This window comes from Aquarana catesbeiana, linkage group LG04, assembly GCF_042186555.1.
Source record: "Aquarana catesbeiana isolate 2022-GZ linkage group LG04, ASM4218655v1, whole genome shotgun sequence".
NCBI lineage: Eukaryota > Metazoa > Chordata > Amphibia > Anura > Ranidae > Aquarana > Aquarana catesbeiana.
The window spans coordinates 282,405,962-282,428,901 of record NC_133327.1 but is presented as its reverse complement, the minus strand read 5'-3'; the positions used below and the strand labels follow the sequence as shown (position 1 = coordinate 282,428,901).

The window sequence follows — 22,940 nt, the reverse complement described above, 5'->3', positions numbered from 1 at the left end:
AACTGTGACAGTACATGTCACTGATCTTAATCAAGTGTGCCTAGATCAGAGATAGCAGTTAAATGTTATAGTTAATTATCATTATTATTGCTATAGTAGCTAAGTTAACAACATTTTATATTATGACAAAATGGTTAATGTCCTTGCATGCAATTACTTTATAACCCTAACACAAACTTCTTTAATCTCTAACTTCTTTATACTTGTTTGTAGAACTACAACCCTCAGTCTTCCTATAATGCTTTAACAAAGAAGAAACTCGGGGTTATTTTCAGTTTGAAAGCAGAGGTTTTGGAATAATAAATCTAAACTGCCAGACAGATAGGCAAGTGCTTCTTACCGCATAGAGGAGGATCTGTCACAAAAAAAAAAAACCTGAGATTTGACTTCAGCCCTTCCATACTAGAAGCTTTTACAGTATAGCTTTCCTTAAAAGCCTCTCTGATGGTTGTCTCCCTTCTACCTCAGGCCCCATAGCAGCCTGTTATAGCTATTGCCACACCACTGTTAGTCCTATATTGGGTCCGATTTTTTTTAGGATTTTACTGTTTACCTTTGTATTGTCTTGATAATTTTGTATTTACCAATGTCCTTCTTTTTATTTTGGGCTATTTATACAAGAGTTGTCAAGATTTGGTATTGCATATATTATTATTATTTCGCCATTATTATATTATTCAATGATTATTTACAAAGTTTTTTTGTCTATTATCTAAAACCAGTTAAATAGTGAGCAATTTTACTTTAACTTTATTATACAGCACCATGTGGAGGACACTTAACGGCATCAAGTGGGCTTATATTGCCTCCAGGCTGGCCTGGCTATTACAAGGATTCATTAAACTGTGAATGGGTGATTGAAGCAAGAACTGGGCATTCAGTTAAAATCACTTTTGAGAGGTAGGGCAATATATGCATGCTGAAAGCTTATGGTACATCAAATGCAGAGATTGCAGAATTAATGATCAGATTATTCTCTATTTGCTATTATAATACCCATACATACATTTATGAATTACATGCTAGCTATGATATACTGGGGATCAGTTACTAAAACTGGAGGGTGCAAAATCGTGTGCAGCTCTGCAAAGAAACAAACCAGCTTCCAGGTTTTTTTTTGTCAAAGCTTAATTGAACAAGCTGAAATTGCTACCATGCACAGCCGCACTAGATTTTGCACTCTCCAGTTTTAGTAAATCAACTCCATTGCATATATCTTCACATTTTGGGGTTCATTTACTAAGTTTGTGATTGTTTATTTAGCTTAGTGAATTAAGTAAATTTATGCAGGGAAAAAAGTTCACCTACATATGATTTAAGTGAAAACAACTTAACTTTATTGAATATGATGATATTTGATTTCTTTAGTAAATTAGCTCCATGGACTTACAGCAAACTTGTTAGGACTGACAGGCTAATGTTTTACTGTGATATGTGACTGTCATGCATCAAAAAAAACTCCTGGATTTAGCCTGAATTTGAGTTTTACATGCAGTGCCTTTCTACAGCTTTTCCAGATAAATTGCACACGTGCAAACGTTCTACCACAGTAATTATCCTAAAGCAAATTTTTCATCAAAATGTGAAGTCTACATAACTGTTATATTCCCCCCACCCTTAAACCATTTAAGAAATAGTGTTACTTGTAACAAATGATCACAGATTAGGAGATGTATTTACCTTATACATCAGATCCTGTACAAGGCACAAAGGAAATGGAAATATCCTGGGAAAACTAAGGATTTCAAATTTCATGACCACTTCCCAACACAAAATACCCCACACATTTATCTGTGAACTGGCAGTAATTATTTTTTAATCCTTTGCAGCTATATTTACAGATTCTAAAAGTGGTAGAAGAACTACCTGAATCTGGCACATATATCAGAAAGCTATTTTGAAGTTGGAACAAGGCTTTACCTAGGTGCAGACCATACCACCCATGGGCCATCAAAAAAGTGCCATGCCTACTTTATTAAATACCCCTCGCAGTTTTTTTTTTTTACTATCCAAATTTAGTTTTGCTTTAATATCCCAAATTGTGTGTTTTTTTCCAGATTAGACAGACCTAAGGCCAATATTCAGGAGATTTAAAGTTTATGAACCAGCAATTTTATTTACCATACTAAATCAGGAAATAAATGCAATATACAGTATGTGGTATATAAATGCAATTGTATACAAAATACCTATTCTTTATCATAGGTTAATCTTTTTACATAACAAAGCATTACAACATAACCTAGGCAATCTGGGAAATTTAAAATTGTCTATAAACAATAGGCATTAATGCCAGGTTAAATCATTTTTATAAAGAAGTATGTTATAATTCAAGTCTCTATTTAATAACTCCACATGCTTTCAAATTAGTTTCAATGACAAATGTGGTTTATAAGCTGTTTAATCAAGATTATGATTATACAGCTTTTATCTTTTTTTAAAACCACATCTTTATACTAATCTGTGCTGACAAGTATAATATTGTACAATGTTCTGGTTTTATAGTTCAAGAGGTTAACATCTCTACAGACGAATCTGAATAGTATTCACTGAACAGTGTTATATTGTATCAAGAGAGGGTGTCAGCTTCCTGGTAAAAAAGATAGCCAGTGGAGAATGATTTCATGCTTCATCATCTGTCATAAATCTAAGCCCTAAAGATTCAAGGAGCAGAAAATTGTTAACGCAAGGTTCCAGAAAAAAAAATGTAAACAGACATGCTGGGCCATGTTGTGTTTAACTCCATCGAGACATCATATTGATTGATCTGGAAGGTGATACATAATAAAGTGAATCTTTTAGCAGGTTTCTATAATCAAGGCTTATTTAACAAGTCTAAGTGCACAGTATGGCTTAGAGCAGCAGGGATACACATATCACTTATTCTGTATCAAGTAGATTGTTTAGCAAATTATAAACAATGGTATACACTTTGATAAAGCTAAATTAATTGTTTGCTCAGTGATTATACCAATAAAATGTTATTGCAGTCTTGCTAGAAACTGCAGATTATATTTCATTTCAGACAGTTTTGTTTCATTATTGCAGGTGTTGTTCTAATTCAAAAATCATTTTTCTAGCTTAAAACAAAAGTACACACATTTGTACAGCAATGCTGTTGCTGTCAGTGAGGAAAACTTGCAAGCATCTTGCCCTCTTAATCCTCCTGTATCTTATTGTATTATAACTGTATTGCCTCCCTTTTATATTGTAAAGCACTGCGTAAACTGTTGGCGCTATATAAATCCTGTATAATAATAATAATAATAATCTTGCAGGCAATATTACTATTGCCTTGGAAAGATTCCTGATGAACACTGGATACAGTGTTCATCATACTTCATACTTCATACATCAGACATCATACTTCAAGAGAACCCACATCATTAACTAGTAACACAGAAGATGCATTCTAACCCATAATAATATGTGCAAGAAATAAATAATTCTGATTACTGAATATTTATGTTTGATATCTGGTAACACGCGACTAGAATTTCAGCAATAAAAAGTTAAACAGGGTCATGTAGTTTTGGAAAATAACATTGTGTCCCTGTCTCCTATTTGCTCTCCTGCTTTGTTATCCTGTGCTTCTGGTGGAGTGCAGAATGGTATGAGAGCCTGGCAGTAGGATCCAGATGCTGGTAGGTAGATAGTCTTTCAACAGCAGATGGGTAGGCTGGAACACAGGCAAACGGGTACTGAGCAGGAGCAGAGCAGGAAGGTCTGGGCACAGGCAGGGTTCAGCAATAGGTGGGCAGTGAGGTACAGAGGAGCAGGCAGAAGCAGGGTCAAACAGGCCAAGGTCATGTGCAGGCAGAAGTCAGGGGTATCCGAGTAGCAAGCCGAGTTGTCAGGAGATCAGGAACACAAGTACAGGTAACAGGAGCAAGGCACAGGGGAGCTGAAGATGAGGCAGCACAGAGCAGAGTGCACTGCTAACCTAAATAGGCCAATTGGCGCCAAACGCAGTGCATGCTGACTCGCACAGGCGCATGCACACTCACGCACATGCATGCACCCAAACACCAGTGCGCACACCAGCGTCCACAGGACTATGCACGCCAGTGCCCGCAGGGGCGCACAAACCAGTGTGCACAGGAACGCACACTGGCGCACACCAGAGTGGCCAGCACAGCGTCCATCAAGGTAACCTCTCTGACAACCACAATTCCAGAAACATAGGGAAGAGGACGTGGGATAAATCCTTGACAGTTTCAAGGGGACGAGATACCATCTCGTTAGAACCTTAAGATTTGCTTCGACCAGGGACATATTGTCAGAAACCATGAAATCAGACCGAGACAGATGTACAGTTAAATCACACTTGCTTAATAATAAAAGTAAATAGAACAAACATAGTCAATACATAGCCAGAGTTCAGGAACTGGAACAGATAGTCAGACAAGCCAAAGGTCAGGGAGTCGGAGATGAGCATAGTAAAACAGCAAGCAGGATCTGGAGCCAGAAGGGATGTCAGCCAAGCAAGTCTTTTAACAGGAATGCAGGAGAGCGTCTCTGTGATGTAGAGAAAGGCAAAGGCAGAGCTCCTCTGGACTGGACGGCTTAAGTAGGCAGGACAGACGAGCAGGATATCAGAAATAGCTGAGTAACTGTGGAGAGATAGGAGCTGGCAATTAGCCGAGAGCTGAGCGTCCAGCTCAGAGAAGGAAGTGCTGAGCCCAGCCCTGACAGTGCCCTCTCCTCAATGACCCCTCCCCCTCAGAGGACCACCAGGTTTGAGGGGAAAACATCTATGAAAATCTCAGAGGAGGACACGAGCATGTACATCCGAGGATGAGACCCAAGAGCGTTCCTCCGGACTGTACCCTTTCCAATGCACCAGGTACTGTATGCGTCCATGGATCCTACGGGAGTCAACAATGGACTGTACTTCATACTCCTCATGGTTCTCAACCTGTACAAGGTGAGGACGTGGCACCGAGGTGGTAATGCAGTTGCAGACCAAAGGTTTTAATAAGGAGACATGAAATACATTCAAAATATGCATATTAGAAAGAAGGTGTAATGCGTAACCCACTGGGTTAATCCCGCAAAGAATATGGAAAGGCCCAATAAACTGAGGTGCAAACTTCAGTTAGGGAACACGAAGTCGGAGGTTGCGAGATGACAGCCAGACCCTGTCCCCAACCTGGTAGGAAGGCACAGGCAGGCATCTGCAGTCAGTATGGAGTCTGTACCTTTCATTAGCATTTTGCAAAGCCTCTTGGACTTGTGCCCAAGTGGAACGAAGACCATGGAGATGCTCCTCTAATGCAGGAATATTCTGCGGAACAAACGAGTCAGGCAACATGGAAGGTTGGAAACCATAATTCGTCATAAATGGGGACAATCGGGAAGCAGAATCCAAGGCACTGTTGTGAGCAAACTCTGCCCACGGTAATAGGTCTGACCAGTTGTTATGATGGTCAGAAATATAGCAACGTAAGAATTTCTCCAAGGACTGATTGGCTCATTCTGCGGGCAGAGGAGAAATCAAGCTGAATTCCCAACTGTGCACAAAAGGCTCGCCAGAACCGGAACACAAACTGACTACCCCTGTCTGAGACAATCACCTTGGGTAGCCCATGTAAGCGAAAGATCTCCCGAGCAAAAATGAAAGACATTTCCTTAGAAGTGGGCAACTTCTTAAGTGGAATACAATGACACATCTTTGAGAACCGGTAAACCACCATAAGGATAACTGTGTTTCCCTGGGAGTTGGGTAACTCCACAATTAAATCCATAGACAGGTGGGTTCGGGCCACTCTTCATTGGGTATGGGTTGTAGGAGGCCCACTGGAAGGTGTCATGGAGTCTTGAGCACATAGACTAGGCCACCATAATTTTTTGGAAATGGTTCAAAAGAGTTGATTCTTCCCAGGGTGGCCAGCAGCCTTGGGAGAATGGTAAGTCTGGAGCACGGCAGAAAGGAGGCTCTCTGGGACAAAGCAGCAGTCACAAGGTTTCTCAGGAGGAGCATGGACCTGAGCAGCAAGAATTTTGTCACCCAAAGGAGAACTGAGACTGTTGCGAACCATAGCCAGAATACAATCAAGAGCAATCACAGGAACCAGAACTGACTCCAACTTGGAAGTGGAGAAAAATTGTCGTGACAAGGTGTCAGCCCTTACATTCTTAGTACCGGGTAAAAGAATGAGACAATGTAATTGAAACTTGACAAGAAAGCGCCCATTGTGCCTTTCTGGGCAGAGAATGTGAGATTCTTATGGACAGTAAGAATGAGAACCGGCACAGTAGTACCTTTGAGGAGATGTCTCCATTCTTTCAGGGCTAAAATGATCACCAACAGCTCTCTGTCTCCAATCTCGTAATTGCACTCTGCAGGTAACAATTTCTTGGAAAGGTAGCCACAAGAATGCAAAGCGCTCTCAGAGGTAGGACATTGAGACAGAAGGGCACCAACTTCAGTCTCAGAAGCATCAACCTCAAGGATAAAATGTAACATAGGATCAGGATGTTCCAACACAGGAGCAGAAACAAAGGCAGCCTTGAGACTCTCAAGGGCCTTTACGGACTCCAGAGACCAACTCTGTGGGCTACAGTCCTTTCTTTTCATATCAGTCAGGGGCTTGACCAGAGATGAGAAGTTATGAATAAACTTCCAATAATAGTTGGCAAAGCCCAGGAAACGCTGCAGAGGATGTAAACCCACAGGTCGGGGCCACTATAAGATTGCTGAAAGTTTCTCTGGGTTCATCGAAAAACCAGCAGTGGAAATAACATAACCCAGAAATTTAACCTGTTCACGATGGAACTCGCACTTCTCCAGTTTACAATAGAGATTGTTCTCTCTTAGTTTCTGAAGCACACAACAGGCATCTGTGTGATGGCTCTCCAGGGACTTGGAAAATATGAGGATATCATCGAGATAAACCACCACACATAACTGCAACAAGTCTCGGAGGACATCATTGATGAATTCCTGGAAAACTGCCAGGGCATTACAAAGGGCAAAAGGAATTAGGAGGTACTCATAATGGCCTGTTCTGGTATTAAACCCAGTTTTCCACTCGTCACCCTCCTTAATCCTCATGAGATTGTATTGCCTTCTCAAATCAAGCTTCGTGATAACCGCTGCTCCCTTGAGGCGGTCAAATAACTCTGTAATCAATGGAATCAGATAGGCATTCTTAATCATGAAACGATTGAGACCCCTATAATCAATACAAGGTCTCAGTTCACCACTCTTCTTCTCCATGAAGAAGAAACCAGCACCAGTAGGGGACAAGGATTTGCGGATGAAACCTTGCGAATGTTCCTCTGCAACATACTCCTCCATGGACTTATCCTCCAAGACCGACAAAGGGTAAACCCGGCCACGAGGGGGTATGGCACCAGGTTGAAGGTCAGTTGTACAATCATACAGCCGGTGTGGAAGCAAACTACCAGCTTGACCTTTGTCAAAGACATCGCTAAAATCGTGGTACTCCAGCAGGGAGGAGAGTAAAGAGGTGCACAGGACCTTGGCTACCTTCTGGAAGCATGTCTTACTGCATTGTGACGCAGGAGAGAACCTCAGCACGGAGCCTAATCAAAAGAGGGGTTGTGCCTCTGTAACCAAGGATAACCAATAACCAGCGGAAACTTAGGTGAGGAAATAACTTGGATTTTCCTCATGGTGAAGAGCCCCAATGGCCATGGACAATGGAACCATCTCATGAGTCACATGGGCAGGCTGTAGTGGTCTCCCATCAAGAGCCTCAATGGCAAGTGGAGTGTCACGCAGCTGCAGCAGAATTGAGTGCTTTGATACAAAGGCAGCATCAATGAACAGTCCTGCAGCCCCAGAGGCGATTAGATCCTGTGTCTCGACTGACGACTCAGCCCAAGAAAGGGTGACCAAAACCAGGGGCTTATCCTTCTGGATAACCGGGGACGAAACAACGCCATCTAAGATCTGTCCGTGACAGGACCTCAAGGTTCAGGCATTCCCTGGACGGGTAGGACAAGACTTCAAAAAGTGACCTGCCTGGCCCTAATAAAGGCACAATCTCTCTCTTCTCCTAAAGGTTCTCTCATCCGCAGAGAGACACGTGAAGCCCAAGTGCCTGGGTTCATCTTCACTGCCTGACTCGGTATCAGGTGGCATGGGAGGGGAGGGAGGCACGGGTGGGACTGAAAAGCTCGAAGGTAAATGAACAGGAGGCTTCCACAAGTGCTCCTTAAAAGAGAGTCTTTCTCTGATTCTGGAGTCAATGAGGATGGCAAACGTGATCAACTTCTCCAGCTCAGTGGGTATATCTTGGGCTGCTATCACATCCTTGATGGAATCCAAGTGACCTTGAGAAAAAGCAGCCATGAGGGCCTCATTGTTCCAAGCAACCTCTGCTGCCAGAGTACGGAATTCAATGGCGTAGTCAGCGACAGTTCTCATACTCTGATGGACATAAGCCACTTGGCAGCAGAAGCGGAGCATGCAGGAATGTCAAATACCCTTTTAAAGAAGGCCACAAACTCAGGGTAACTCAAGAGAACAGGTTTTTGCGTTTCCCATAGAGGGTTTGCCCAGACCAAGGCTCTCTCACAAAGCAAAGATATCATGAAACCTACTTTGCTTCTGTCCATGGGAAACGCCTGGGGCAGCATCTCAAAGTATAGCTCATCCTGGTTGAGAAACCCTCTGCCTTGAACTGGATCACCCCCAAATCACTGGGGAAGCAGAGCGGAACCAGACATACCTCTTATAGAGGTAATACACGAGGCGAGTGCCTGCACAGACTGGCGCACCAACAGGGACGGCCTGCAACTCAGGTTGTACCGGGGCAGCCACAGTGGGAGATTCCAGGTGAGCCGTGTGACTTAGGTGCATTTGTAATGCCATGGCAAACTGATCCATGCGGTGATCTTGCTCATCCAATCTGGAAAAAACATTACCAACAAGTGGATTGACTGTATCGTCTGAATTCATGGCCTTCGCCTACAGTCAGAAACCATGAAATCAGACCGAGACAGAAGTACAGTTAAACCACACTTGTTTAATAATAAAAGTAAATAGAACAAACGTAGTCAAAACATAGCCAGAGTTCAGAAACCGGAACGGATAGTCAGACAAGCCAAAAGTCAGGGAGCCGGAGATGAGCGTAGTAAAACAGCAAGCATGATCTGGAGCCAGAAGGGATGTCAGCCAAGCAAGTCTTTTAACAGGAATGCAGGCAAGTGTCTCTGTTATGTTTACTAATACGAAGGCAGAGATCCTCTGGACTGGATGGCTTAATTAGGCAGGACTAATGAGCAGGATATCATCAACAGTTGAGTACCTGTGGAGATATAGGAGCTGGCAATTAGCCGACAGCTGAGCAGCCAGCTCAGAGAAGGAAGGGCTGAGCCCACCTCTGACATGTATTCAGTATACCCATATAGGCAGAAGCTGATGCCCTATGCCATTTAGCTAGACTCCAGGTTTGTCCCAGGTCCTTCTCCCATTCAAGCATGAATGAAGGTCTTTGATTCCATCTCATCCAGTGACCGATATATCACCGATATTCCCCCCCTCTGCTCCATGGCTTGCCCACACCATAATTCGTAGTTAGTAAATGTTAATGGGTCCGGTTTGCAGGTCCATAATTTGTGAAGAAAGTGCTTTATCTGTCGTAGGTGGAATTCTCCGATGAGGGCTTTCTGTAGTTTGCTTATATAATATGCAAGTGTGATGGGGCCAGTGGGGTGAATGAAATGTCCTATCCTGTACATCCCCTTATTAAGCCACGGGCTAAAGGCCTTAATGTCCATTCCTGGGAGAAAAAGGGGGTTGCAAAAGAGATGAGAAAGGGGATGCCATTTAGAGATCAAATGCAGGTTAGTTTTGAGGGAAACCAGGGAGTGAGAGAGCGTGGGGGCCATTATTCCAGTTCTAGATTTGGGGGGGCACCAGAGAAGGAAATCTGGCATATAATGTGGGGTATCTTGACGTTCTATATGGACCCAGTCTGGGTTAGTTGATTAAGAGTAGATGATAGAAAGTTGGGATAATTGGGACAGCCTGATTGTACTAGAGGAGGTTCGGTAGTCCCACTCCTCCCTTATCTCGAGCTCGGTAGAGGGTCTCCTTGGCAACTCTATGGCCTTTTGTTCTACAAATAAACTTTAAGAGTTTGTATTGAAAATGCCGGAGTTGGTCCTTAAGGATCGGTATGGAGAGGCACCTGAAAAGGTAAAGGATTTGCGGTAGCAGGGTCATTTTTACCAAGTTGACCCGACCTAGCCATGAGAGCCCTAAATTGTTCCAATTATTGAGGTTTGCTTCCAGTTTACGGTACATGGGTGGAAAGTTCACTGCATAAAGATGGTCCACAGAGGCTGCCAGACTGACCTCCAGATAAGGTAGAACCATATCGCTTGAATGTGAAACGGAATTGTGTTTTTAATCTCTCAACTAGACGCTCAGGCAGGTTTATATTTAAAATCATAGATTTAGAAAAATTTACCTTCAAATCCAAGACTGCACTAAAGCTGTCCAGCAACTTACAGATATTGAGTAGTGATAATGACGGTGTGGTAATGAAAAGTAGAATGTCATCTACAAAGAGTGCGTATTTGTGCACCTGTGAGCCGCACCGGACCCCATGTACAGTATCTCACAAAAATGAGTACACCCCTCACATTTTTGTAAACATTTTATTAATTCTTTTCATGTGACAACACTGAAGAAATAATACTTTGCTACAATGTAAAGTAGTGAGTGTACAGCTTGTATAACAGTGTAAATTTGTTGTCCCCTCAAAATAACTCAACATATAGCCATTAATGTCTAAACCGCTGGCAACAAAAGTGAGTACACCACTAAGTGAAAATGTCCAAATTGGGCCCAATTAAATTTTTCCTCCCCGGTGTCATGTGACTTGTGATGCCCCGTACACACGATCGGACATTGATCGGACATTCCGACAACAAAATCCATGGATTTTCTTCAACGGATGTTGGCTCAAACTTGTTTTGCGTACACACGGTCGCACAAAGTTATCGGAATTTCCGATTGCCAAGAACGTGGTGACGTACACCATGTCTGACAAGACTAGAAAAGGCCAGTTCAGAACCAAGCGCGGCACCCTTTGGGGTCCTTTTGCTAATCTTGTGTTAGTAAAATTTTGGTGAGAGACGATTCACGCTTTTTCAGACTCGTGGTTTTCAGATCATTTTCTGCTGTTCAGTTTGTGCTTGTGGGTTTGTATCTGCTCTTCAGTGCGTGCAGCAAGTGACGCGTGACTCTTGTCATTCTGTTCTTGTTCATTCGTTACTGGTTTTCAGGTCTCTCTTCACAGGCCTTGCTGTTCTTCAGAGCATTCTGTTACTTCGTTCTGAGCAGCCGACCGTTTACTAGCCATGTTGCGTATACGTACTCCTCGTAGAGTTCGTGCTGTGCGGGGACTTGGTGTTGGGGTCCTGACCTTGACACAAGTCCAGTCCATGAACAAGGTGGGGAGGAGTTCATGGACCAAGAATTGGTTGCTTCAGCGTGACCAGTTCTGTCATATGCCTTTGCTCCGTGAGATCCGTGAGAATAATCCTGATGATTTCAGGAACTTTCTCCGGATGACAGACCCCGTATTTCACCACTTGTTGGCTTTGATGACCCCCTATATCAGCAGGCAGGATACCTGCATGAGGCAAGTCATCACTCCGGAGCAGAGGCTAGTCGCCACCCTGCGGTACTTGACGACGAGGAGAAGTCTGCAGGACTTGAAGTTCTCAACAGGCATCTCCCCTCAGGCTCTGGGGATCATTATCCCAGAGACCTGTTCTGCCATCATCCAGGTCCTGCAGAAGGAGTATATTAAGGTAAGATTTTTATCCTTTAATATCACATTTTATTTTATTTAATGTTTGCTAATATATTGTATTTCTTTTCTCATTCCCTAATTACCATGATTGGAATATGCTGTGAATGTCCCCTTTGTCCTCATGCATGCTTGATATTTTTGTAATTATTTTTGTTGTCCTTCATACATATTTGCCTTCACTTACCTCCCCAGCATGATCTCCTGGCCCTTTATTCACCTCATGTAGTCACTTAACAATGTATTTTATCAGCTCCATAGTAGTGCTTTACCCCAAACTCCCCCTAAAATGTTTTGAAATGTGATTTGTGCTTTAAATTCAGGCAGAGTGCCAGAGGCTTTTTTTGGGGGTCCCCAAATCATTTGGAACCCTCCCTTCTCCCAACTGCTAAGTCAGCTGATACCAATTCTCTATCTATCCTCAATCATCTATCTGCTGACTTTGCCAAACCCATACACATTATACCCATCTCTTTTGTGGTCAGATGTATGGATGAATTCCCCAAAGCATGTAGTGCAAGGGCCTGCCTGTATACTTTCAAATGGTAATGTTTGAAGTTTTTGTACCCTATTATTATCTTGATAGGTAATAGTAGAATGTCCAAATGTGCTCAAATGTGTACAGTGTGTATTTATATCTTTGTATTATGACACTTCTTACCTGTCCAGTGGTCTGCCAATAGTGTAACTAAGGAGGGGCTGTTCAAAGTAATACCCATTATTTAGGCATTCATCTCTCAGTGAAGTGGAGAGGGTTACCTGTCCAAGAGTTCCCCCCCCTATAATGTTAGAAATGGCCCATGAGAGGGGGGGGGGGAATCTGATAGGTGTACCTTATACTTTGGTGTTTCAAAAATTACCTCTAATAAATGGTATCTTGATGTTGGCCAACTATGTTTGTGTCTAATCTGCTTTCCTTGTTTATGTGCACAAAGTGTAATTAATTTTTTTTTAATTTTACTCCACAGTTTCCTTCCACGCCACAGGAATGGCAGACTGTGGCCTCCCACTTTGCCCAGTGGTGGGACTTTCCTAACTGCGGAGGGGCAATTGATGGGAAACACGTCCACATCATCCCACCACCCAACTCGGGGTCATACTATTATAATTATAAGGGGTTCAATAGTATTGATATGTTGGCGGTGGTGTCGGCTACTCATGAATTTCTGTATGTGGACGTGGGGAAGAATGGCCGGATGTCCGATGGTGGAGTCATCGCCCAGACGGAGTTCTACAGGCATCTCCAGAATGGCAGCTTGGACTTGCCACCTCCAGAAGACAATGGGGAAGGACCCCCATTGGTCTTCTTTGCGGATGAAGCCTTTGTGCTGGGGGACCATCTTATGAGGCCATTCCCGATAAGGACCCTCACCCGGCTGGCCAGAGCCAGAAGAATGGTGGAGAACATGTTTGGAATCATGGCCAGCCGGTTCCGCCTATTTCTTACACCCATACATATGGCAGAGTATAAACTGAATCATATTATCCTGGTGTGCTGTGTTCTACACAACTTTTTATGGAAACATTCTGCCAACTATGCTAGCTCAGTTGGGCCTGAGGCCAGAATTCAAAATGAACCAACCCTGACCGCGCTTGAAAGTGGCCATCCTGGCTTGCCCCCCCTGAGTGCCCGTGATGTCCGGCTAAGATACCTTGAATTCTTTGCAGGTAGGGGGGCTATCAATATGCCAGACAATGTGTAAAACCTTTTTCAAATTAAAAAAAAAAAAAAAATTAAGCAAATCTTTGGTGACATTTACTGCTTGTGTTTGTTTTAGCTGACCCTGACAGAAATGTGGTGAGTCTTGAAATGGCATGTTTGTGTAACCTTACAAAGCACTGTTGGGTGTTATTTACTAAAGGCAAAGACACTTTGCACTACAAGTGCACTTGAAACTGCACTTGGAGTGCAAAGTGGATTTGCCCTTAGGAAATAACACCCATTGCCACAGAAAACACCTATTAGAGTACCACAAAAGTGTTGGAGTGTAGAGACAATAATCCACACATTCTTGATTATCAATCTTTTTAATACCTGCACAATCACGTGCATTTAGAAAAGGTTTTTAAAACAAACCAACATGTTTGTTGTATAACAATTTTTGGGGTCACGTTAGAAAAAGTAGAAATGTCCATTTAAGATAAAACAGGCATGTTTAAAACCAACAAGAAAGACACAAATCTTGAACTTACAAAGTTCACATTTGGTAGAACTTGAAGGCAATATCAGACATGAGTATTTAGAAACTGTGTTTGATAATTGTGTTTGAAGTCACCCCAGGAAAAGCCAAATTTTGAAGATGCACACAAATAGCTGAATGTCAACATGTGCTACCTGCCATCACGGGGGATCAAGGGACGTGTTTTGGGGGTGCAACACCTTCCTCTCAGCTATTTTATTATTGAGGAGGGGGTTGCACCCCCAAAACGCATCCATTGATCTCCCGTGATGGCAGATAGCACATGTTGACACGCTGTGTGCCTCTTCAAAATTTGGCTTTTCTACAATTTGACACAAAAAGTTTAAAAATTGTAGCACACCAAAAAACAAAGGGATTTGGAGGGGTTTAAAACTCTCCCCAAAACATCAGTGATGTTCTTATTTTTTTGAATAACATCATTGATGTTTTTCTTGATGTTTTCCAAGTCCCTATTACACCCCATGATCTCCCCGATCAGGATCTGTGCACTTTCCGAGGTGAAAGGATCTGGATCCACAACATCACAATCACCTAAAAAGATAGAAACCAAAAAAAACATGTATTATAAATATGCATCCATCTCTTACCTGAGCCTGTGGTCGCAGACACTCACCTGTTGTGGTGCCAATTTCCACCATGTCTTCCTCCTCCTGCTCTGCGTTGCTTGGGTGGATTTCACCTTCTTCCAGAGGTGGGGGGTCTCTGGTCTCCTCGGATGAGGGGTGTCCTCCGAGTCTTTTCTCCCCTATGTTAAAAAAAATGGTATACTTAGCACACAGATATTTGATGGCAGAACTATAAATATGAAACATTGCTTGGAAGTGGGGTACAATTGTCTGTTTTGGCAGAGTTCCAAGATGTTGCATTTTTATTGTCCTTTGTCAAGCTTCAATACTTTACCTGTTTTGTACAAGCTTCACAGCTGGAGACAACCCTATAGTATCCACTGGAGCATCTGTGTGGGACCCCTAAGAAAAAGGGTGTTCTTGTGTTCCACACTAGAGCTCCAGCATCCAGATGTGTAACCAGCTGCTGAGTGTCCTCTCCTTACACAGAATCTATTTTGCATTTCATTCTAGTAACAAACCCATCTACACAACCAAATTATTTTCAGACAAGTAGGCCCTAGAAAATGTGGGCAAATGCATATGGCCAAAACAATGGTGTTTTCTAGGAGCACGAAAAATGTTTGATACGAACGAATAATGTGCCCATGAACATGAAAGTTCACATTTAGAAATGGATAACAGTTAAGAAAAGCACATGGGAGAGTTTTGCCTGACATTAGGGTTTGTCTCGTGTTGTGTTTTGCAGATAAAATGGATGGCTTCAATGACCACAACTTCCTCCCCCTGTTCATAGAAAAGTACAAGGAGCTGCCCTGTCTGTGGCAGGTGAAACACCCCCAATACAATAATAAACAAAAGAGGCAGGCAGCGCTGGAGAAACTGCTGGAGTTGGTGAAGCCGGTGGTCCCCACGGCAACCATCCCCTATTTAAAAAACAAAATTGGTGGCCTGAGGAGCACTTATCTTAGGGAGCGCAAGAAGGTCATGGATTCCCAGAGATCAGGACCTGCAGCAGATGACATTTATGTCCCCAGGCTGTGGTACTATGAGAGACTGCGGTTTCTGTCAGACCAGACTGGAGTCAGGGAATCCCTCTCAACCCTTCCTTCCACTCTTCCTTCCACCCCAGCTGAGGCTTCCGATGTCCAACCTGGGACTTCCAGCCAGGAAGAAGTGGAGGAGCCCAGCTTGAGCCAGGTATAGCATTGTTCCACAGATTTCTGGTCAATAAATAAATGATGTTTACTAGATGTTATTATTGATCACTAATTGCTGATTTAAGAAAGTGTCTTACATATCAATAGACAGTAGTGGGCAAAAATAATTGGGACAAGAATGAAAAATGCTGGGCTCAGAATGATAGTCTGTTATATTTGATAACATTCAATTGGCAACAGTCATGAGATGAAAATTGTGTGTGATTGATGAATAAAAAACTAAAACTATGTCCCTTTTTCATACACAGGAAGACCTCAGCCAGGACGAGGCTCTGGAATGTGGCACACAGGAGGAGGCTGTGGAATGTGGCATAAAGGAAAAATCTTGCGAGCCACAATAATCCAATGCCCAGTAAAAAAACAACTTAAATCAAAAAAACCAAGCTGCAAACGCAGATCACGTATTCATGGCCGTGCAGTAAACATAGAAAAAAAATTGCGCTGCGCTTAGGTGTGTGTCATATGTGACTGTTCACCATAGTGATACCGTAAACAATAAAAAAAAAAAATAAATAAATAAAAAATATCTCTAATTCCTCCTAAGTGTTATGTGCAATTATTTAGGTTATCTCAACATATAATATACCATGTGTACATAGGATAAATAAACAAACTAATCACAAGTAAAAAAAACACACCCAATGGTGAATACTCTGCATAAAATAAATAAATAAATAAATAAACAATGCAAACGTGCAATATTTGCAATGCTTCCCACACAGTGTAACATGCAATACTTAAATACATTCATATGAGTGACCAGTGATTCTTAAATAAAGCAATGTAATGATTTTTCACTAATAAGGATTACATTGCTTTATTGTGGTATTGTGGTAGTATTGGAAAATTTTCCTGCGTTTAACCGGAGAATTTATTCCTTTCATTTTGTGTGATGCAATGCACAGGGAAGTGTTTAGTGCACTGGGATTAGCCATGGAGGTGTTTGAGAGAAAATGCCAGGGAATTGCCGTCACTTACCACACCAGATGTTGATCTCCATGGCCAGAGAAATGAACCCTTGTTCTGTAAAATGAATAAGGAACCAGGAATGACGTGAGGCTAGACAGGTCACTGAAAAAAGGAAAAGTTAGTAAAAAGGAAAAAGAGTAGAGATATAACAGCAAGAGGAGAGACAGAATAGTAGAACACATAGGGCACCCCTCGTGCTCGTAGTTAAAATTACAACTTTGCCTCTATAGAGAGGGGAGATCCGGACCAGGAACAGGGGAAAAAGCTGCATTTCCCAGTTCGGGGTAGGTGCAAGAGTGCCTCTCCGGCGGCAGCGCTCCTAAATTAATTTTAGAAACTAATTGCAAGACTAAGGATATCAACGTCAACACCCGTATAATATGAGCTTCACAGACCGGATCAATCAGTGCAAATATGATGCATGGTGGAGGAGTGGAGGAGAGGAGAGTGGGGGTAGGGAGGGGGGATAGGGAAGGGAGGGAAAGTAGGATCCGGGTCTGGAGGAGGACCATTGGGTAAATGCTCATTACAACCTAATTTTCATTGAGTATTTACTATATGCATATGCTGAGCAGTAAATGAGCTAAAGCTTTTGAGGAGTAAAACTGAAGACCTGAGTCCCATATATATTGATGGGTAGGGTCTAAAGCCTACCAACCGCTCAAGGCTTTACTGGAATAGTACAGACTATTGATCTTCGTCCATCAAGGCAGGGAATCACATCAAGAGGGCGATCACTGTTATCAGCTCAGGTTGTTATGGAGGTTCAAATGGCAGTTCACCGCTAATACTGGTGGAAAAGAACCGTCAACACAGGGGTCAAAAGAATACAAGTAGTACAGAGGGGAGTTTCTCTCCTATGTAAAACAAAGCCCAGAGAACAGCAGGGGACTTTGTTCATTCACTGGGAAGACCAGGGGGAGAAAGAGATAAGTCTCCCACAGGAGGTAAGGACAATGGGTCAGAAGTGACATAAATTTTCTTCATGGAGGCAAACCTTCCTTAGCTTTTTTGATTTTGGTGCCTTCTTTGGCTTTTTTTGGTTTTGGATGTTTGGCAAAGAGAAGTGAGAGGGCTAGAGGGGGGTGGTTGCTTCATGGTGTTTGATGTAGCGGTTTGCATCGGCGAAGGTGGGTCTCTATGTATAATGCCCAACTTCTGTAGCAGTTGCCATCCTTCATGAAAGGAGAAAAACCTGAATGTTTTGCCATTGCTTTCAAATTTGAGGCTGAAGAGGAATAGCCACCAGTATTTTATATTTTTCTGTTGTAGAGCCGACAGAAGGGGCTTGAGTGACCTTTTCCTCTGGATTGTGGAGAGTGATATATCAGCAAAGATCTGGATTTAGTGTCCCATTAACAGTAGTTGTGGGATAGAGCAGGCTCTTTTCATCACTTCTTCTTTGATCCCAAAATAATGAGGTTTCACCACAATGTCCCTGGGTAACCCGTCTGAGCGGGGAGGTCCCAGGGCCCTGAGGGCTTGATCCAGTTCCAGTTTGTGTGGGCAAATGTCCGGGATGAGCTCCTTCATGAGGGAGCTAACTGCTTCATTTTCCTCCGTAATGTTTTCAGGGAGGCCTCTAATCCTGAAGTTATATCTTCTAGACCGGTTTTTAACCACTTCAATACCAGGCACTTAGACACCTTCCCGCCCAGGCCAATTTTCAGCTTTCAGCGCTGTCGCAATTTGAATGACAATTGCGCGGTCATGCAACACTGTACTCAAACTATTTTTTTATCATTTTGTTCCCACAAATAGAGCTTTCTTTTGGTGGTATTTGATCACCTCTGCGGTTTTTATTTTTTGTTCAAAAATAAAAAAAGACCGAAAATTTTGAAAAAAAACAAGTTTTTCTTTGTTTCTGTTAAAATTCTTTGTAAATAAGTACGTTTTCTTCTTCAATGATGGGCACGATATGGCTGCACTGACGGCACTGATACAGCGGCACTGATGGGCACAGATGAGGTGGCACTAATGAGGTGGCACTGATGAGATGGCACTGATGGGCACTGATAGGCGGCACTGATAGGTGGCACTGATGGGCACTTATATGTGGCACTGGTATGCGGCACTGATGGACACTCATAGGTGGCACCGATGGGCACTCATAGGCGGCACTGATAGGCACTTGTAGGTGGCATTGATGGGTACTTATGGGTGGCACTGATGGGTACTTATGGGTGGCAATGATAGGTGGCATGGATGGGCACTGATAGGTGGGCACTGATAGGCATGGGTAGGCACTGACAGGTGGCACCGATGGACACTGATGGGTGGCACTGATGGCACTGGTTGGTGGCACTGATGCCCCTAAGGGTGGCATTGCTGGGCATCACTGCAATATAATGGTGCCAATCAGTGCCCATTTGTGGGCACTGATTGGTACAGATTGGGCACTGACTGGGCACATTGGGCACATGTGGATGGCCTTGGGGTACATACCTGGTCATCCACATGTTGCCCCTTTCCCTGGTGGTCCTAGTGGTGATCCCTGGTGGTCCAGTGTGGTCATCTGAGGGGGGACTGCGCTGATAAACAATCAACGCAGACCCCCCTGTCAGGAGAGCCGCTGAGCAGCTCTCCTCTATTTGCGTCTGTCAGACGCAAGTGAGGAAAAGCCGATCAACGGCTCTTCCTACTGACATCATGATCAGCCATGATTGGACATGGCTGAATGTGGTAAAGAGCCTCTTTACCAAGATCGGTGGAGCGGTGTGTGAGATTGACACAGCTTTCCACCGATCGCCACGATGCGTGCCCCCGCGCGCGGCAGCATGTTATCCTGCTGGACGTCATATGATGCCCAGTCGGGATAACTGAACCACTGCCTGGCCGTCATCTGCTATTGGCCGGGCGGGAAGTGGTTAAGGTCATTATATTGGCCATAGCTATTTCAAGTTGGTTATGCAGGTCTTGTAAACTGTCAGTGTTCTAATTTGCCTGTGCTACTGTGGTGTCCACTTTGGTCTCGATAGTTTCAATACGTGCACCCAGGATTTGGAGATAATTTTTGATATCTTTTTGATATAATTTTGGCAGCAGTCTGGGAGAGACCCCTGTCTAGCATTTCAGCAAACTTAGTGAAGACAAATGTCATGTCTTGATGGTGTGAGGGGGCTTTGTAGCTCCCTACAGGGAGTCCCCTGGCCTAGGAGAGGGTGCCAGCATGGTGGACATTAAGAGGTTATCCAGTGTCTGGTTAATGAGAGACTCCATAGATGCTGGCGAAGCTGGGTCCCTGTATTGTGTTTGCACGGGGTTCCCTCCACATAGCTCTGCTGTATGCTGATCACTCCAGGAGACATTCACAAGGATCCCAGGTGTAGCAGCCTCGTGTGCTGGCCAGTCCACAGCCATCTTAGGAATTTCAGCCCTCCCTGGATGCCAGGTAAATTGTGCCTTTAGGCTCCTCCAGACTGTCCCCCCGACATACAACTGTTCCCTGTGTTGTCCGAACCGCTATGAGGGTAAGCAGCGGGATGCAGAGTGATATCGCTCGCTACGGGGAGCGCCTGTCAGCCTGAGTGGGATGAAGCTCCGGTGCTAAGCGTCCATACCTCAGAGCTCCGCACTCCCCCCCATTTTTCAGTTCTTGCAACCTGGGGATTCTCATCGGAATAATTGGGGGATTCTAATCTGTGTTGTGCACAACACACATTATAAATCAAATGCAGAAATTTACAATTCCACGTCTTCAAATAAGTCAAACACATCAGGAATACTGTTTGCTAAACAGATAATCCTGGAAACTTTCCCCTAGGCCTACTGATGGCCTTTATTTAAAACTTTTGCTGCTTATTGTACCACAACAAACTCCCCAAGACTATGGTCAGCTATTTACACTCTAGGTTCATGCAGATCCCTGGTCTACCATATCTACAAAATATATCATGTGTCTTCAAAATATGTCACTAATCTCCCACCATCCCTTAATGTTATGTAGGTTTATGTTAATCACTTTTCTTAGAAACCAGACTTCATCCAGTGAGGAGTGCCCCTACAGCCTTTACTGAAATCTTTTTTTCAGAATATCTTCTACATTTGTTCTACATGGGGAGTATAATTTACATGACTCTCGTCAAGGCTCTTCTGCCAGCAGGTGTAAAACTGAGCCTCATTTTTGTCTACTGGTTAGATTAATTCTGAAGAAATTATGAAAACTGAGTTCTCTTACAAAATTACATATCTGTATGATCCTATATTCAACAGTCTTTGTAATTTACAGCTTCCATAATGAAGTCTGCATTCCTTCCTATGTAGCCTATCCCAGCTGAAAGTATGCTGAAAATGTCAGAAACCATTAAATCAAGCTGAGACAGAAGTACAGTTAAATCACACTTGTTTAATAATAAAAGTAAAAAGAATAAACTTAGTCAAAACATAGCCAAAGTTCAGTAACCTGAACAGATAGTCAGCCAAGCCAGAAGTCAGGGATCAAAGTAGTGGAACAGCAAGCAGGATCTGGAGCCAGAAGGGATGTCAGCAAGCCAGTCTTTTAACAGGAACGCAGGAGATAGTTTCTTGTGATGTGACTAAAGTGAAGGCAGAGCTCCTCTGGACTGCATGGCTTAAGTAGGCAGGACTGACAAGCAGGATCATCAACAGCTGAGTAACACTGGATAGAGATGGAATCTGGCAATTAGCCGACAGCTGAGCAGCCACCTCAGAGAAGGAAGGGCTGAGCCCAGCCCTGACAGTACCCCCTCCTCAATGACCCCTCCCCCTCGGAGGACCACCAGGCTTGAGGGGAAAAAGTCTATGGAAATCACGGAGGAGGACAGGGGCATATACGTCCGAGGATGAGACCCAAGAGCGTTCCTCTGGACCGTACCCTTTCCAATGCACCATGTACTGTATGCGCCCGTGGAACCTATGGGAGTCAACAATGGACTGTACTTCATACTCCTCATGGTTCTCAACCTGTACAGGGTGAGGACGTGGCACTGAGGTGGTAAATCTGTTGCAGACCTAAGGTTTTAATAAGGAGACATGAAATACCTTTTAAATACGCATATTAGAAGGAAGATCTAATGTGTAAGCCACTGGGTTAATCCTGCGAAGAATATGGAAAAGCCCAATAAACTGAGGTGGGAACTTCAGTGAGGGAACACGAAGTCGGAGGTTGCGACATGACAGCCAGACCTCCAACCTGGTAGGAAGGTGCAGACAGGCGTCTGCGGTCAGCATGGAGTCTGTGCATATCATTAGCATGATGCAAAGCCTCCTGGACTTGTGCCCAAGTGGAACGAAGACCACAGAGATGCTCCTCTAATGCAGGTATACTCTGCGGAACAAACGAGTCAAAAAACATGGAAGGTTGTAAACCATAATTCATCATTAACGGGGACAATCAGAAAGCAGAATTCAAGCACTGTTGTGAGCAAACTCTGCCCACGGTAATAGGTCTGACCAGTTGTTATGATGGTCAGAAATATAACAACGTAGGAATTACTCCAAGGACTAATTGGCTCGTTCTGCGGCACCATTAGACTGCGGGTGATACGCAGAGGAGAAAGCAAGCTGAATTCTCTACTGTGCACAAAAGACTTGCCAGAACTGGGACACAAACTGACTACCCCTGTCCAAGACAATCACCTTGGGTAGCCCATGTAAGCGAAAGATCTCCCGAGCAAAAATGGAAGCCAGTTCCTTAGAAGTGGGCAACTTCTTAAGTGGAATACAATGACACATCTTTGAGAACCAGTCAGCCACCATAAGGATAACAGTGTTGTCTTGGGAGGAGTGGAACTCCACAATGAAATCCATAGACAGGTGGGTTCAGGGCCTCTTTCCATTGGGTATGGGTTGTAGGTGGCCCACTGGAAGGTGCCGTGGAGTCTTATGCTGCGTACACACGGTTGGAATTTCTGACAACAAATGATCGATTGGAGCTTGTTTTCAGAAATTCCGAAGGCGTGTAGGCTCCATCGGACATTTTCCGTCAGAATTTCTGACAAACAAAATTTGAGATCTGGATCTCAAATTTTCCGACAACAAAATCCATTCTCGTAAATTCCGATTGTGTGTACACAATTCGGATGCACAAAGTTCCACGCATGCTCTGAATCAATTACGACACGGAAGTGCTCTGTCTGGTAAAACTAACGTTTGTAATGGAGATAGCACATTCGTCAGGCTGCAAATTTTTTAATCTTTTAATGCAGTGCATTCTCTTCTTTATAA

General features: G+C 43.5%; 1 protein-coding gene across 1 annotated transcript in view; it reads left to right on the top strand.

The window, feature by feature from the left end:
- The window catches only part of CSMD1 (CUB and Sushi multiple domains 1), a 3,274,537-nt gene that overhangs the window by 2,173,099 nt on the left and 1,078,498 nt on the right, over nucleotides 1-22,940 (top strand). Inside the window, exon 16 of the mRNA XM_073626646.1 lies at nucleotides 762-900. Coding sequence (XP_073482747.1) covers nucleotides 762-900 — 139 coding nt within the window. The remainder of the gene's footprint in view (nucleotides 1-761; nucleotides 901-22,940) is intronic.